Source organism: Venturia canescens, chromosome 8 (assembly GCF_019457755.1).
Source record: "Venturia canescens isolate UGA chromosome 8, ASM1945775v1, whole genome shotgun sequence".
NCBI lineage: Eukaryota > Metazoa > Arthropoda > Insecta > Hymenoptera > Ichneumonidae > Venturia > Venturia canescens.
The window spans coordinates 16,309,203-16,327,332 of NC_057428.1; the positions used below are offsets into that span (position 1 = coordinate 16,309,203).

Below are 18,130 nucleotides of genomic sequence, written 5' to 3' on the forward strand. Positions count from 1 at the left end.
GTACGAGAGGGGCTCGCTCGGCTGCAATGAATATTACGCAGGCGTCTCGAGACGCGACATAATCGAAAGGCGTAGCGTGGGCTTAGGAAGAAATAACGACAATGGCAACGATCATCGTCATCGCCACGATGAAAACGCAATCGAAAGATTTGCTCAGACGCTTCGTAATCGCTGGAGCCGACGAACGATCGTTGCATCCGGTGGCGGGTTTTGTGCTCGTGACTACGCCGAAAGATTCGCGAACAACAATACCCTCATGCCGGAACCTTACCTCGAGGAGAGGCCGAGAACTTTGCCCTACGTGATGAAAAAATCGCGCGATCGTTACGCCGATAATAATTACGGAAATGACGCTCTACCGGATGTTTTGTTGCCGGAGGGACGAAGGGTTTCTCGCCAGGATATACTCAACCGAAGAGCCAGCAGCTTCGCTGCCCACAACTCCACTTCTGGTCTGATAAGACGCAAAAGCAGCGGAGCCCTCGAGGTCGGGGCTTTGTCGCTCTCAGCAAGTTCCTTGCTGAGAGAAGAGAGACGCAGATGCGACGAATCGGTCAGAAGGAATTCAGGATACGTGAAAAATACTTCGGGCCTTCAACAACACTCGGGACAACGCGAGCAGACGAGCAACGTTGGTAGAAAGAGAAGAGACGCCTCGATGGAAGGCAAGAGAGCCGGCAGCTCGAGATCGGTTGCCGATTTCCTCACAGCGTCGACGCATCTCCGAGACGTGACGCGAGGCACGGTCCCACGACCTTCGACCTTGCCGAAAATTGCTCACACCACCGGGTCGTCGAGGCCGGAGCCCGAATGGCTCGGAATCGGCAGGACGCCGAGGGATTCTTTAGCATCGAGAGAAGCACCGATTTATGGACGCATAAGGCGCAGGAAGCTATCGTTACCAATCGTTTCGAGAGAATCACAACTGAGAAAATCGACCGGGAGCTTGGCGAGACTTGCCAGAAAGTCTAACTATCACGACGAGCGCGATCGCGAAGTGATTGTCGTTGAGAGGGAGCGCAAACAAGAGGAAAGAGTTGACGATTTTTCTTATCGAGGAAAAAAGGAAAGTTCGCAACCGGATAATAAAAGTGATGTAAAGAAGAATCCACTTTACGGACGTTTTTTCGGAACAAATACATCGTCCTCGAGATCCTCCTCGCAAACGACCACCGGCGGAGCTCGGAGCCGCGAAATCAAGGACGAGAGACTTGGCTCCGCCGTTACCCATCGAAATTCGTCCCGCCGCATGATCGTCGTCCCGAACACGAGGGAATTGAGGCAAGTTTCGAGAAGACGAATAATCGATAATGTTGCAACTTTGGACACATCGATTAATCAGACTCCGGCGAGATCGTCCGGCCGATCGCAGGGGAGATCAACGCGCGAAATCGATCATGCGACGATCGATTTTGCGACTGGCGAAAGACCCCGGGCTTCGAGAGCTCGCGAAGAATCGATGAAATCGAAAAAACATCGCGATGCTGAGATCGAGGATAAATCGTGTCGTCGCGTCGGGGGACGAAAAAATGCCGATAAATCGCACGAGGATGAAGATGCGATTGACAAGCCTGAAACGAAAGCAACGTGCTCTTCGGAAGATCGAGGAAAATCCAAGAATTCGAAAACCACAGAAATGTCAAAACCGGTTCGCTCGAACGACGGTTCAACGACACTTCCTTTTTACTCTAGAAGCGTGCGAAAAAGTTTCACCGGTAGAACCTCGAATATACCGGTCAAAATCGGTTCCAAGAGCCCCTCGGAGGCTCGTCAAGATTCGTCAGGCCCCTCCGACGTCAAAAATTCCCGTGGTACCACAAAATCTATCAAGGATCGTACGAATTATGTGAAAAAATCGGTCGCCGCGCACGTCAAGTCGTTCGGTCAAATGAGTTCTGTGAGATCGATTTCCCCCGCGCCTTCGTCTTCGATCTTTGGATTTTGTACGGGTAGGCGAAGAGTCAGAAGACAAGAAGAGAGCAAAAAGAAGGATCAAGAGCGCGGATCGTCTTCGAGAATGGTGCGAGTAGTTATTTACCAAAAGTACCAAAATATTGGGTCTTTCCGCGACATTTATCGACTGAGTTTTATCGAGGAAATAAATGATCAATGGAAAATTAACGAGAGAAATATATTTCTCATATTTCTTACTGCTCTCGATAATCGATAACGTTACAATGTTTTTTGACGTAATTAAGTCCACGAAATGAAAACCACCCGTTCGATCTCCCTCGCCCAATTAATTCATTCTCAATTTTAATATTTTTCAGGGCGAACTCGTGTGGTTCGACCCCGGAGTTGGACACGTTTTGCCCGGCGAGGTGCTGGAGTACCACAGAGCTGCCAATGTCTTATCAGTCCAGGCCGTGATAGCTGGAAAGGTAAACAAAACTCACTCGAAATAAACGAAAACATAGTCAAGCGACGATTCGCCATCGGCGTGTGGTTCGAGAGCGATGCGAGAATCTTCGGAAAACGAGGTTACCATTTTCTCTGTGGTCCCTCGTCTGGTCTTTGGCCAGCGCGTACGAGCTGCCATGTATCTAGACTCGTTAGTTGCTCGCGTGTGTCTCTTCGTATAAACCAACAATGCGAAGTGTCCGCCTCGGGGTCTCCAGAGCCAACCGGTTAGTCTGCATTTCCTGAAAACGACGCCATCCTCCGGAGCGCGAACCCGAGAAAGGGAGAGAGAGAAAGAACCTTCGGTCGGTCGTGTTTGATAGTAGTTGACCACGGAATTTATACTAGGCAAGACCAATCGGTGTATCGTACGTGAATACACTGTTCCTACGTTACGTTTCTTATAGTTAGAGGGACTGGAAGCCTGAGACCGAATCGAAGACAGGTTCGATCGGAATCATCTTCATCACGGAGTGATATCGTACAAAATATCAGTGACAGTGATTCCCCACGAGAAAGCACTCGTTTGAAGGAACTTCGACGTCCATTCAGCCCCAGAGCTCCGAAGATAAAAACAAAAGCACTTATCGGTGCTCCATAAATACAATTAAATGCTTTCTAACTGTTTGACGATGTTTACTCGGCATCAAAGTTCACGCAGCTTCCGGCAGGATTGGTCTTCGAGTATGACCATTCGAAGTTTACGGATTAGAGGAATTCGTTCAATCTCGAGTATCGCAGCTCTCGCCATTGCCGTCTGAACTTAATTCCTCTTTAACAATTAGCACCGAGACGCTGTCAGCACTTGCAGATATTTCAGAAACTCAACTTCATTATCTAGTGTGACAACGTTTCGTCATTGGAATGAAATATGCGATCGTCGCAAGGTTGAATTAGACGAAAGTTTTAGATCGAACTGCCGGTTCGTTATCTCCGAAAAAATTTCAGTTTAACGAAGAAAACTCTTCCAGTAACGTCAGTTGCTATTGAATGAATAATTTTTCTTCTCAACGTGCTTGTAAATTGTAATTGATGGTAAAAATGATGTTGCTTCTTGATAAACGATGAAATTCGAATACTCGGATAAGGAGGTTCGTGTTACGGCTGCAGCGGACAGGTTCTTTCGGATGTGAGTCTTCATCGCGAGTTCTTCGCCTAACCGTAACGGTACACGAAGTATTGAAACGCGAGACTCGCGAGAGCCCGCCTGTGTTCGTTTCATGGAAAGTCGAATCCGTCAGTTCACGCGTGAGCTCGTGTACGCACGCGGTCTGTGTGAGGCCGAAAAGTGTATAAAAGCACAAGATATTTATGAGTAAATACGTACGAGCGTACGGGATATGCGAGATTATCGAAACAAGTATTGCACACTTCGAGAAACTGCAGGGACCGTCGGGTCGCTGCTTCCGCGAAAGTTTTCGTCTAGTCCCGCGATCGTTTCTCTCTCTCGCTCTTTCCTCGTTGCACTCTCGATCCGCAGAGTCCCCGCGGCTGAAAGTCCGCGAAGCGATGATCGAGCGAGCAGAGTAAATAATCGATTTGTCGCACAGAGTGAAAAATCAATGAAACTTTATTTATTCTTTACACTTGATCGTATACCTAAGATTTTTCATCATTCGTGCGTTTCAAATATCCGGCTCTCATTCACAGAATTCAATGACCTCAATCGAAGATAAATTTCGTCGAACGAAGTGAAAAGTAAAAGAGTAATGATGCTCTGCGCCCTTTTTCTTGTCAATAACGATCGAACGATATCAATCGACTCACGAAACGTTCGGTTCGAATCGAAGCGATTATTTTTCACGTTTATTTTCTTTGCAGTACTCCTTTTCTCTCTGTAACGAAACCCCACTGCTCGACGTGCCCGAGAAACGGTGCGTTTGACCGGTGTCCCATTCTAGATGACGATGCACACGAGCGTAGAGTCCATTTTTTTAAAACGAAATGATTTATTTAAAATCTCATTTTTCACCAATGTTCTGAAATCATTTGAAAAAGGAAAGAGTGAAAAAAATAGTGTCATTTTTGAAAATCATATCGTCGAATTTGCACGGGCTCAATATGCTTTTTAACAAAAGGGAAAATTTCTCATGCCATCAGAGCAATTCTGACGCCTATGTCAGTGCACAACCTCGCAGGCCGTTGCATCCGGTTCGAGTATCACGAGAGCGGTCTTCCCGAGGTTTGCAAGAAATTTTCGGATTCGCACGAAAGCTTTATAACGACGCGAACATTCAAACTCGTTCCATTTCGTCTTTCTTTTCAATAAGTCGGAGAACATTTCCGGACAACAAAGTATATGACGTGGAGTTTTCATAATGGGGAATTGAGAACGAAAGAAATGCGTGTCATTTGAGCAGTGGACTCGGACATGAAAACTCGGTTATATCGAAATTTAAACAAGCCCCCAAAGAGTCAGGTTAAAAGAGAGCGTAGAAAGTATTATTTATAAGTCGATACGTATGTAAATGTGCGGAGTGAGCTATTCCGACGTGAATTCAGTGTCACAGTATATCTCGAATAAAAAGAAACCCGGCCGGAGAAGAATTCCGCTGAAACTATCGATGGCCACGACGTTTCTGTGTCTCATTATTTGGCATTAAAAAAATCACACGTGGAATCGAGATATGTCGAGTTTCACGATCACAGAGAGCACGCGGAATGGAAATTCGAGTCCGTTAATGTGTTCGAACGAAGTCTTGAAGCTTCTCCTTCAACGAGATTGAACGACGATAGCTTCATGAATGAATTTTCGGTCACCGACTCGTCTGAGAGCGAAATGAAAATTGATTCGCGGGGACGGACTGCTCCGATTGATGGGAATCGAGCGAGAATATCGTGGCCAATGAGCTTGAGATCGAAAACGGGAAGAAAACTTTCTAATCTCGCTCAATCGTGTGTACAAGTTTTCACTAGAAACGTAATGAATCCTCTTGGCTCTTCGACCAATCGATAAATTATAATTAATAATTATCTCAATATATTTATTCGTATTATTTTTACACTCAACAATTATTTTTTGTAGCCACAGACTTTTACACTCACGAATCTCAATGGAGTCAGACCGAGACAAGATCTTGGACAGAATGGAGTCGAAGATATGATACAAATCAAGTACGTCCATTGAAAATTATACGTTAAGCAGTCATACGAATTAGCCTATTGTAAATTTTAATTTAATGAAAATTATTCGGTTTTCCAAATACGAGAGAAGTTAAACGGTCACTCGAGTCCACAATTTTTATTATTATTTCAGCATTATTCATAGTCTAATTAAACGAATAATATGACGGCTCAACCAATCACGTTTTCATTTTAAAATCGATGATTTTTTTAGTGATCTTAACGAAGCTTCTCTACTATGGAACTTGAAAATTCGTTATGACAAGGAACTCATCTACGTGAGTAATTTTTATGTTTTGGAGTTGACTGTCAATTTGAATTTCGATAAAAATGAATATTTTTTGCACAAATTTATCAGACTTACACCGGAAGTATTCTCGTGGCAGTGAATCCGTACAAAATGTTCGATATTTACGGACTCGACCAGGTGAAGCTGTACGAGGGACGGATACTGGGCACTTTGCCACCGTAAGTGTTTACCCCTCGCGTCAACCGGAAGTCGTTGACTTATCTCATCGAACTTGCCAATAAGGACGTCGATGATGAAAAAAGCGATGGAAAATTAGAAAATTAACTTGGTGATAATAAATTTGAAAAGAAAAAAAGGTTGTTAACGTGTTTTCTCGTCCGGTTAGACACCTCTTTGCCGTCGGCTCGTCCGCGTACAGTCAAGTGTCAGCTGCCAATAATTCAAGTGCCAATCAAGTGGTGGTCATATCGGGGGAATCGGGATCGGGAAAAACCGAATCAACGAAACTCGTCATGCAGTATTTAGCTGCCGTTAATCGCGCACCCAGCAACCTCGTCACTGAACAAATATTGGAAGCTGCACCGTTACTCGAGAGCTTTGGGAATGCCAAGACACCGAGAAACGACAACAGCAGTAGATTTGGAAAATATCTTGAAGTCCATTTCAGAGAGTAAGTTGCCAATAAATTCACCGATAACGCAGAATTCTTGCACAAGTAATTTTCACAGGAATGACAATTATCGATCGAACCGACGAGTCTTTCATGCAGTAAAGTTAATTTATCTCAAGATATCTCAAGCGTTCGCCTAGTTATCAGAGTAACTGAAATTTAGGAATAAGCGAACAAAAAAATACCAGTTGAGCGAATAAAATCATCGGTTACAAAACAGTTTGGTTGACTTACCGACAAAAACTCTCATCTCAGTTGAATAAATGTTGTTATTCAACGAATAAATGATCAACGTGTCGAATTTTCATTCATGAAAATTGATTGAAAATGGAATGAAACGAAAAGATTGATTTGATGAAAAAATTCAATGGAATATGCACAATGGAAATTCCGCTGTACACGCTGCTTCGAGCAGAAAAACTAGGTCCTGTGTGAACATTCCTTTTTTTGCTCTTTCAGCGGAGTTATCGTCGGTGGCCGTGTAACGCAGTATCTCTTGGAGAAAAGTCGCATAGTAACGCAAGCATCCGAGGAGAGAAACTATCACGTATTCTACGAACTTCTAGCCGGGCTCGATCAACAGCTGAGAGACAAGTATGGTCTTTTAACTCCGGACAAGTATTTTTACCTGAATCAGGGTGGAAGCTGCGAGATCGACGGTAAAAACGACACCGAGGACTTCAAGGCGTTGCTATCCGCGATGCAAGTGTTGGGTTTTACCTCCGAGGAACAAGACACCATTTTTAAGATACTCAGCAGCGTTTTGCATCTCGGCAACGTTTATTTTCATCGCAAACAAATGAGACACGGACAGGAAGGTGTTGAAGTTGGATCCGACGCGGAGATACGCTGGGCTGCTCATCTCCTTCAGGTCAATGCCGATGGAATCATCAGAGCACTCACTACCAAAACTACCGTGAGTCTTGTCACACCTGCCCCCATTTTCAAACTTTGATAACTTCATTTCGAATTCTTTAGTTTATTTTCACTCCAAGTCGATATAAATTTGTCAGCAAATGAAGAATTCTGTTGGCATTTATCGAAATTCAGATCGATTATGATGCAATTGAGAGTTTGCATTTCTGTTTGACGTTACGATTTATCCGGAGCAGCACTTTTTCTTCCAAACAGCGCACAAACATGAAAAATCTCAGTGAACGAAAATCGATGAATTTAGAATTGATTTACGAGTGCAGCTTAAAAAATATTGTTGCTTTTATTTCTGTCGAAAGTTCGAACACTCTTTCGAGAGCATTAGTTACAGTCGCAATAGTTAGTTCGTTATTTCGAGATGTAAAAAGATAAAATAATGGTCCGTCAGGAAGCGAGAAACGAACGAGTGCTGACCGCTCTGAACATCGACCAAGCTTTGGACGCGAGAGACGCGTTCGCAAAAGCCCTGTACAGTTCACTGTTTTCTTGGCTGGTAGCACGCGTCAATCACATTGTTTACAAAGGAACGAAGCAAACTGCAGCTATTTCGATTCTCGACATATTCGGGTTTGAAAATTTTGCCGAAAACAGTTTTGAACAGCTTTGCATCAATTATGCGAACGAGAATTTACACTTTTATTTCAACAAGCATATATTCAAGCTGGAGCAACAGGAATACGCTAAGGAAAAGATCGATTGGACGACCATTAATTACACGGTGCGTCAAAGCGTTTTTATGCGAATAACTCTTTCCAAGTATTTCATCTACAACAAGCGGCGAGGTATGATAATTTTTTATTAATAAAAAAATCAAATAAAACAGGACAATCTTCCGGTGATTCAGCTGATAGCGAAAAAGCCAGTTGGAATTTTGCACCTTCTCGACGACGAGAGCAACTTCCCAAAGGCAACCGATTTATCCTTCCTCGAGAAATGTCACTACAACCACGCTCTCAGTGAATTATATTCAAGGCCGAGAATGAACTCGGCCGAATTTGCCATAAAGCATTACGCTGGACAGGTTTGGTACAACGTCGAAGGCTTTCTCGACAAAAATCGCGACACCCTCAGACCCGATGTCGTCGAATTGCTTATCAGTAGTAAAATACAAATGGTCAGTAAAATGTTTCAACACGTCAGAACTACTCACGAAGCTAACAAAACGGTCAATAAACCCAATGGAAGATTCGTCACTATGAAACCGAGGACTCCCACTGTTTCTGCCAGATTTCACGACAGTCTTCAACAGCTTCTGGACTCGATGTCTCAGTAAGTAACCACTGATGGTACGGAGTCGAAAAAAACTTTAGTGATTGAATAAAAAGAAAAAAAAAAAAGAAAAAAAAACCTTCTTCGTACACTCGTCCATGGAAGAAAAAATTTTGCAAATTTTTTTATTGTGATGCGTTGAAAAACAATAATTTTCTAACATTTTTACAAGCTTTCGATAACTTTTTCCGTTGATTTGATAAAAATGAAAACTTCATTTGTCATTCCGACAAATGTTTATTTCGAACGTGGCTGAAAGTTCAACGCCGAATCCGTAAAGTGAATATTCATTGAAATCAGTGATCGAACCAGAAAATTTTGTTTCCTCTTTCCACAGATGCAATCCCTGGTTCGTGCGTTGCATAAAGCCAAATACAGAAAAAGCGCCGATGAAATTCGACATGCCATGCGTACTTGAGCAGCTTCGTTACACGGGCATGCTCGAAACAATCTGCATTCGAAAAACCGGATACCCCGTACGATTGCAATTTGGTCATTTCGTCGATCGTTATCGCTATTTAATACCAAATCATTTGCCGAGAGGGGCACCGAACAAAGAGCTCTGTCGAATTATTTTGGACAAATCTACGTCTCCGGACGCACACGAGCAGTATCAACTGGGATTGACCAGAGTTTTCCTTCGCGAATCCTTGGAACGACATTTGGAATACAACAGGGCGCTGATTCTCGAAAGAGCAGCAATTACTGTTCAACGGTGAGGTTTCAATTATTATTCATCAATAGAAAGAAGCCATAAAAAGTTTTTGACTTCCGCATTTTTGCTATAATCCGTTGTAATGAGAAAAATAAAAATTCATGTCCCGAAGCGAGAATTAAATTTCACTGTTTTGAGTGCAGTTACACCCGAGGATTTCTGGCTCGTCGAAGATTTCTCAACATCGCACGAAGCACGATATTCATCCAAGCGGTTTATCGGGGTTATCGCGACCGTAAAAAATTCCGTGACCTCAAAAGAGGCGTTCTCATGGGACAAAAGATGTATCGAGGCAAAAAAGAGAGAGAAAGATTCAAGGCGCTGAAAGAAGAAATGGCCAAAAGGGCAGAAATCGAGAGAGCCAGTCGAGAGAGGGCAAAGGCCAAACAGCAAAGAGAGGAGCAAGAGCGAGCTTCCCGGGCGGTTGCAGGGGTTAATCATCTTGAAATACCTGCCGAATTGGCCTTCATTTACAGCAAATTGGACGGTAAGTTTTGACAAACGTTGTTCCGAGCCAAAGTCTTTGATTTATTAAAAACTTATTGCTACTACAATTTTAAATCGTCGGTACTTTGTGGCCTTGATTCCGTAATAATTTGAACCGTTTGCATTGAATTATTAGACTGGCAGCCGACGCATACGGAGCGAAATTTGTTGAAAGTCGTTGGAACGGTTATCCCGATGGTGCACACGTACAATTTACCAGGAGACATAGACCAGCATCAGTTCTCCAAGTTTACCAACATATATTTCAAGAGTCACATATTCGGTATGAAAAGAGAGCCGATAAAAACGCCATTTTTGGCGAAAGCGCGTGACCAAGATTACACGGATTCGCTGATGATATTTAAGATGATCCTGCGTTTTATGAACGAGAATAATTTGAGTGGGAAGAGGGAGCAAGCACTGGGGGATTACATCGTGAACAAGGGGATCGTAAATGAGAAATTGAGGGATGAAATACTGTGTCAATTGGCCAATCAGACGTGGAAGAATGAGAACGATGGCAACAAGGAGAGAGGATGGTTATTGTTGGCCAATTGTTTGTCATCGTTCCAGCCAAGTTCAACTTTGTTCAAGTATTTTCTAAAGTACGTTTCCGATCACGCCTACGACGGCTACAAAGCCTACTGTCAGCGAAAGCTCCTTCAGGGTGAGCGGACGGTTCACCGAATTATGAACAACAATCAACCCAGCAATCATCACGTGCCGCGAACTTATCCGCCCTGCGTCCTCGAATGGCGTGCAAATAGAAACCGAGTAAACATGGCACTAACAGTTGGCTTTTACGACGGGGAAACTACTACTTGTGCCGTTGATTCGTGGACCACTTGCGAAGAGCTCGCCAACCTCGCTGTCCACAATCACGGGGTCGAAAATTCCGGTTGGACCATCACACTTTGGAACCAACTGGACGCTCCGGATGCCATTGTCACCGAAACCAACGGATTCGATTACTGCCTCGATCTCATCTCAGAAATGGAACTCGCACCTGCTTTCCCAGCTGCCAAACACATGTTCCTCGAGCAACGAAAAAATAGCTTCCCACCGATCAAAAAAAGAGAGGTGGGTCAACGAAAATAATCTTAAGACTAAAAAATAATCTCTCTGATAAATCACGATCCATAAGAATTCAAAGCTCCCGGCTGGTTAACGGGCTGGCCGGATTTTTCGGGGGTTTTTCACGATTTCTTTGTGCCGAGGAAAACAAACGTAGACTTGAAATTCAGAGGGTTTATTTATTGGTATTCCAACGCTCTCGGGTTAATTCGGTGTAAAGCTACTCCACAAGAATCCATGTTTCTCCATGGTTTCCACGATTCCGGGGGGTTGGTTAATCTGAGATCAAAACACCAAAGAACGTTTCGATTTATAAAGTAGTGGCTTTCGCCTTAAAATTAAAAAAATTCAAGGATCTTCGCGCTTCGAAACACAAGATTTCAATTTTCAATAATCTCTCATAGCGCAATAATCCTTCAATTATAGAGTCGAAATACGAATGAATGAACCCTTCAAATTTCGAAAGTCTGTTTGAAATAATCCCAAAAAATTCGGGCTGCGACACGGGGTGACCCCGCCTTAAGCGATGACTCAACTCCGAACTGAACAATGTTTAACACTCGAATTGGCCTGAACCTCGAACGATCAAAGTACAAGTCTCAACGTTGAGATCGTAAGAAACGTCATGGAAATGTAAATTCTTAGGAGTTTTAACGAGATCGAAGTCCGGGGTCCTCTAGGCTCCACGTGATAAGGAAATCAGCGAGTCACTTGACGAGCGTGACCTTTATTTTGTATAAAAATTTGCACAATATTCCAAGACGATTGCTTTGATTTGTTTTTTAGGAAACAACGAATTCCTGCCACTATTTGAAAAAGACGGTGACTTTACCAGCCACCAGGAATTACATAAAGATCATTAAGAGTTGGAATAACCCCAACGCGAGAACGGAGCCTTGCGGAATTGTCGAAATCGCGATAACTTTGAAAAAACAAACTCCGTTAGTAAAAAGTGCATTTGATTTGTATACGAAATAGTATTTCATTGCTTAGCTCGTCGGTAAATTCCCATTAACGCCATAAATCCATCGTTTATTTTCATAACAACGAAATTCGATCATTACAAATTCCAAATTTAACCGGAAGGCTATATTTTTTATGTGGTTGTAAAATAGAAACTCTGCTCGTGCTCGTAAAAAAGGTTGCAGTCTGCACAGTTAACCGAGTACATTAGCGGAGAAAAAGCTCCGAGTATAAAAAGCGGATTGGATGAGCTCGGAGCCAAGTGAATGTTAAGGTAGCGGTAACTGTTTTGGGGCTAGCAGATCAAACCCGAGGACCCGATGTTTCCGAGTAATCGCCCGTGATTAAGCGATCACTACCGGAATCATCGGATACTCGCATAAGCCACAAATCCATTGGAACAAAGAGCAATTAGGCTAAATTGTTCTCGAAGGGGTAATAAAAATAATCGGATGTACTTGGACGGGTTGGCGGAGATGACTGAGTCAGTGAAGATGGGAGAATCGGTAGTAAAAAGTGTAAGAATAGCTGACAGTGTCGTACGCGAACGGTGAGAGTCGAGAATGGTCTGTAAAAGCGATGGCAATTGGATTAATCGTGAGTGGCAGGCGGGCCGGGGGGTCCCATTGTTCGCTAGTGAAAATGAGAATACTCGAGCGTGAGAATTACAACGACGACAACGACGACGAGCTTCCTCAGCAGCTCACATGGCAAGGACTGTAGTCCCTGGCATTCCATAGAAATATTTTCCGAGAGTCTGAGAAATAATGTTGGGCCAATAACTATACTCCGGACAGTCTTTTTCTTACGCGGTGCCGACACCGCCAACGAATTCAGCTCACGAAATAATACACGCGTGAATATACACGTATTTGGATCGTTTATGATGCGGAGAACGTTTGTTGCAGCACAATCAGGCTGTACGTGAACTGGAGCATGACCTGGAGATGCCGGTACTCAAGACCTTCCAGCCCCTCGAGAGAAAACCGGTGGCCAAGGTTGTCGTAGACAAGCCTGTGGAACCGGAAATTCAGTCCCCGAGAAGACCGGCTGTCCCGCCGCCGCAGCCACCAATCGCAAAACCATCGCCAGTTCGTATTCATCAATATTCATAGTTTTTCGTTCTTTTTATTATTTTCCATTCCTTTCGATACTCAAAGTTCAATAGAGATACGGAAAAACTTTCGGCAGTGAGACGATTAAAGCCTCGGAGACTGATCCGGTTGTTTCCGGTTGTATCTTGTAAATTAAAAAAAAAAGTAATATCGATAAGAAATAAATAAAATTCCATTCTTTTCTCTTGTTTTCTCGAACGAGTTTTGTTCATCGTTGTATTTACCGTGAAATTCATATCGCGAAAACAACAAAAAGGTATGGAGTTGTATTAATTTCTTATCAAGTGGAAAAAAAGAGAGAGAAAGAGAAAGTTCGAGTCGTTATCGCGCGAACGTGCGTTTTGTGTTATTTATCGTCCCGTCCCCAGCCGAGAAAGCAGTCACACGAGCCAGTGCTGGAGTCGACCGGTGAAATGGGTTTATCGAGACAATCGGCATTGAACGACCGTTACTTCGAGAAGGAGAAACAACGCAGTCGAAGTTTGGACAATCTGTTGCAGCCGGAAATGGTCCAGCAGTCGCCAAGTAAATTGGCTACTTTGGGACTTTCCTCGTCAAAACTGAACGAGAGGTATCACAGCTTGGAAAGAATTGGTGAAGTAAACGCGGTCACGAATGTCGAGTACATGAGCAACGTTGAGGTGAGCCAGGAGAGAAAGTACAGCAGAATAACGAGAACGACGGAGCCAAATATAGTGGAGGAGGAAGATTTGACGATCGACTTTGAGTACCCGGACATACAATCGGTCAGCCAGACCGGTCGATCGGAAGAAGACAAAAACAGTTACGCAAGATCGCAAACGAGATTCATCAAGTCCCAGTACCCAGGTAAAAAAATTCATCGTTCGTTCGTAACTCACTTGAGAGATGAGCAATTATCGAACTCGTAGACATACCGATTGATAAAGAATTGAACATTGTTCCAACAGGCAAAAGAGCACTGCCCGGAAGTCAGTCGAGTCGTGCTTATATCGAGAAGAGCGAGTACGGTGTAAAGTCATCCGCGATGTCGGACACGAGCGAAGCACCCTCTCTGGCGTCGCACGTCAGGAGAGTCAGGGTTCCCAGCCAGGCTTCGGACGTTGATCAATTTTTGGACGAGTTGTTCATGCCCGTTCTGGATGGCAATTTGGATGAGATGTCGGACGCGAGGAGCCTTGCTGCCAGCATCAAAGGAACTTTGCTCGTTTCTACGGAAGCGAAGCAGCGGAGCGCAGAAGGAGCTGCCGATCTTGAGGGCTTTTTGACGTCGGCTACCGGACTGGATCAGAAAAGTTTTCCAGCGGCTGAAGAACTGTCTGCCAAGATCAAGGGCACCGGAAGCATCGATGCTCCGGATCGTGAAGAAAAAACGTCTTCGGAGGGCACGGAAAAAGTTGCCAGTCTCGACGACTTCCTGGACGCCGCAACGGGAAACAATGGCCTTGCTAAGGCCTTGAGAGCTTGTGAGATCTCGAGGAAAATCAAAGGAGGCGGAAACATGGACATACCGAACCAGAACACAGCCTTCAACTTCAGCCCTCTGTCACCGGGGATTATGTCGCCGCCGATGATGATGCCGATGTTTAGCCCCCAGCAGCAAATGCCAACGGCACAAAGCGCAAATTTGAACATGGGCTCCGGGTTCATGCCGATACCAATTTACAATATGCAAGGAATGAATCTTCCGCCTTTCCAGAACAACAACTCGCCCGGTCAAGGCAACGAGATGGCGGCCTACCAGCAAAACTTGCAACGTGCTTTTCTACAAAGCGCGATGGCTCAGAACATGCAGATTCAGCAACAGCTGTTAGCGCAGAATCAAGCGCTCCAACAATTGTTGGTTCAGAATCCTCAAAATGGCGGACAGGGTACTGGATATTCTGACGGGGAGCCGGTCAAATCGCCCATCCATTCGTCAACTCCGACGAGCTCGAGGCAGGAAATAGTGACTGTCAAAGCTCAGGTTCACAGGTCCCAAAGTCCACCGAGAAAAAGCTTGGATCTGGGGAGAAAAACGAGCGTGGAGTACGGTCGAAAAATGAGCACAGACAGAAAACCAATCGAGAGAAAATCTTCGACGAATGTTGGGGAACTGAAGAGAACCAGCTCCGGCAGGGGCAACGTTGCAACCAACTTTACCAATGTTCTCAGCGAGCTGAAGAATCGCAAGAGCAGCATAGTCGACAACAATTCCACCATGATCAATGGCAAAGGAGTTCCACCTCCGCCCCCCATGCCACCTCCACTCGAATCCCACGATCCTTCCGAATCCAGACCTTTCTTGGATCCTTATGGGCGAGCCAAAACCGTGAGGATCGGCAAATGGCGGTGGCCGCCGCCCAGCGATTCCAACGAGGCTACCACCCAGGACAGCTTCATGGAATTCAAGCTGCGACAGCATCAGCAACAGAGAAAAATCACTCCCCAATATCAGGAGTATAACCAATCGAATGATCCCCTCAATAACGAGGGTTGCCTCGATTGGGAAGAATTTGAAATCGAAAACGGAGGACACGAGGATCGACGGGATGAGATTCATGCTACGAAACACGAAAATGGGCTGTCGAAGGACGATGGAGATAAGAAGAAGAAAAAGTCCAAGTAAGCAGCTTCATTATTATCATCGGACAAGACGTTAATTCGCATTTTTACTCGTTTTTTTTTTCATTTTTTTTCATTCCAAGGTTTTTCTCTCAACAACACTTTTCTTTTGTTTCACCAGATCTGGATTCGAGGTCGGTGCTCACAGACCGTCTCCGGGCAGTATCGGCAAGCTGAAGCTCAGCTCGGAAATGAGGCAAAGATTGGAAAAAGTTACGGCTAATCACAGCGTGAGATCAACCAAAACTACGGAAAAACCTGCTCTACCACGCGAAGACGGGAAGGTCAAGAGACTTGAGGATAACAGAAAACTCTTGTTGGAACAACAATTGGCCGGAAGATGGGACGACTATGCTTCAACCGCCGATGACACTCAAAGCGTCACTTCGAAAGGCACGACTGACATGATGACTCAAGCTCAGGTCGTCAGAACACAAATCGAGAGAATGGAAAGACCTGTACCGCCACCACCTCCGATTTCACCACCTCAACCCCCGAGTCCAAGGGGTGGAAGCATGTACAGCAACAGGTGAGAACGATTCTATATTACGCTACAATACGACAACATATTTTCCATAATAGTCGTATCATCGGTGGACTTTTTTGTTTTCCTGAAAAAATTCGAGTTAAATGTTATTGAATGGCGTGGCGTTTTGAAAAATCGTACTCGACTCATTGAATTCGGAATCGAATATTTGGATTAATTGAAATAAAATTTACGGTATTGACGAAAGTTTATTGCAACAATTACAAATCGTCGAATCTTGTTTCGAAACTTTCGAATCGTTCGAAAATATGAATATTGTAAATTTTATGGATTTCGAGGTAAAGTTCTTGGCCTGAGACGTTATTGATTTTTCCCTGCTCCTGTCAAATTTTCCGTTGCAATGAAAATTGCATAAAAATCGTTTTTATTAATTTTTTAAATAGTCCTTTCGTCCCGAGGCTCTGCAGAGTCTCTCGATACGTGGACGCTTAAAATTACATCTCCACGAACGACAAAACGTTTTACTCAAAACTGCTAAATTTTCGTGTCCATTAACATGTTTGAAAAACAAAATAGAGACTGATTCGATAATAAGTGAATTCATTTCCAAGCGAATTCATTTGATGAGTGAAGATATTTTATTTTTCCAATAAACATTTTCATATTTATTTATACTCTGACGAGGCGTCGCGACGATGATTCTCTCGTGTCAATATATTATTGGTGGAAAATACAATGATTCAAATGCGTTTGTCACATTTTCGAGTATCCGAAAACGATGTCGAGGAAAATAAGCCGAATATTTGTCTCGTTGCAGCCAATCGGGAGTAGCGCAACCACGAAGCCCTCCAGCTCCGGTCGAGCCGAAGTTGCGTGAGTCGAACAACGTTCGTTCTTCCCCGGATTCGGAGAGCACGGATAATTTTCCAAAAAATCAACACGACATGTTCAGCCAGAGTCGCGACATATTCGCTTCGCAGCAACATTTGCGGGAGAGTGATCACCGTCTGGATTACAACGAGAGCAACAATATGCAGCGTTCGATTGATCAGAAGAGCAAAGATTATTACGGCAAAGATAGTACGGACGTTGGTAGCACGACCCGCGGTGATCGAAGTTTGGACTTCGATTCGCGTCGGGATCACAGTGACATAATATTTGATCCGAAATTTGCGCGGGACATGTTTGAGAACGGAAATTCGAAGCGCGATTCGTTCGGAATGACGCGCGATTTGTCACCGAAATCGAGAGACAGCTTCGGGATGCCCTCGTCCCGGGAATTTGGGGTTGTTGCCAACACGCGGGAGTCTTTCGTCGTCGCTCGTCAGAGCTTCAAGAAGCTCGACAACGATCACGACCGCCGGTCCAGCGTCGCCTCGACTCATCGGACCGACAAAATGGAAAGAATCGAGATCGAAGAGTGGCCCGAATTCTTACGGCCCGTTTTGCCGCCCGCGGACAAACCGGAGATTGAAAAAGTCCAGGAAATCATCGACACGAAACTCTATCCGCCCACGACCAGCGCACATTTCACTTACAACCGTGTCACGTGGGCGCTCAGAGTCAAGAAAGAAGTTTTCACGCCCAACGAAACCCTCGCCAGTCCTCTCGCGCTTCATCTCGTCTTTTGTCAAGTTGCTTACGACGTTCTCGCCACTTCGAGCATCAGAATCACCAAGGATGATCGACAGAGCATGCTCAAGCTACTTGATAATTATGGCGTTACACTCGATAATCTTCAAAGCACTCAGCACAAAATTACAATCAAGAAAAATGTCGTTGACGTCGCCAAACAGTGGCCTCTCTATTTCGCCAGGATATTTCCTGTTTCGGTGAGTATTTTTATCCTCATTTTCATCCTCAAAAAACGATTTCTTTGCCATTTTAATATATATCGTTGGTTTAACGTAAAACGCGACGACTCCGCTTTCACCGAGTAAATAAGTTTTATCGAGCAAATTCAATAATGACACGATATTTGCAAATAGCTCAGAGAAAATTCAAAAAAATATTGACGTGTTGAATAATTTATTTGTCATGAATTTTTTCTTTCATTCTGCGA

General features: G+C 44.3%; 1 protein-coding gene across 4 annotated transcripts in view; it reads left to right on the forward strand.

The window, feature by feature from the left end:
- Positions 1–18,130, forward strand: part of Myo10A (Myosin 10A) — a 78,056-nt gene that overhangs the window by 27,657 nt on the left and 32,269 nt on the right. For 2 of the 4 annotated variants that reach the window (XM_043425997.1, XM_043425996.1), the window contains exons 3-18: positions 2,271–2,381; positions 5,426–5,514; positions 5,738–5,801; positions 5,882–5,991; positions 6,159–6,443; positions 6,903–7,359; positions 7,765–8,094; positions 8,200–8,645; positions 8,983–9,360; positions 9,504–9,847; positions 9,983–10,926; positions 12,792–12,974; positions 13,367–13,826; positions 13,907–15,581; positions 15,703–16,110; positions 16,886–17,900. In XM_043425997.1, the coding sequence (XP_043281932.1) occupies positions 2,271–2,381; positions 5,426–5,514; positions 5,738–5,801; positions 5,882–5,991; positions 6,159–6,443; positions 6,903–7,359; positions 7,765–8,094; positions 8,200–8,645; positions 8,983–9,360; positions 9,504–9,847; positions 9,983–10,926; positions 12,792–12,974; positions 13,367–13,826; positions 13,907–15,581; positions 15,703–16,110; positions 16,886–17,900 (7,299 nt within the window). Of the gene's footprint in view, positions 1–2,270; positions 2,382–5,213; positions 5,321–5,425; positions 5,515–5,737; positions 5,802–5,881; positions 5,992–6,158; positions 6,444–6,902; positions 7,360–7,764; positions 8,095–8,199; positions 8,646–8,982; positions 9,361–9,503; positions 9,848–9,982; positions 10,927–12,791; positions 12,975–13,366; positions 13,827–13,906; positions 15,582–15,702; positions 16,111–16,885; positions 17,901–18,130 lie in introns of those variants that run through there. The other 2 variants (XM_043425998.1, XM_043425999.1) reach the window with 2 other exon arrangements.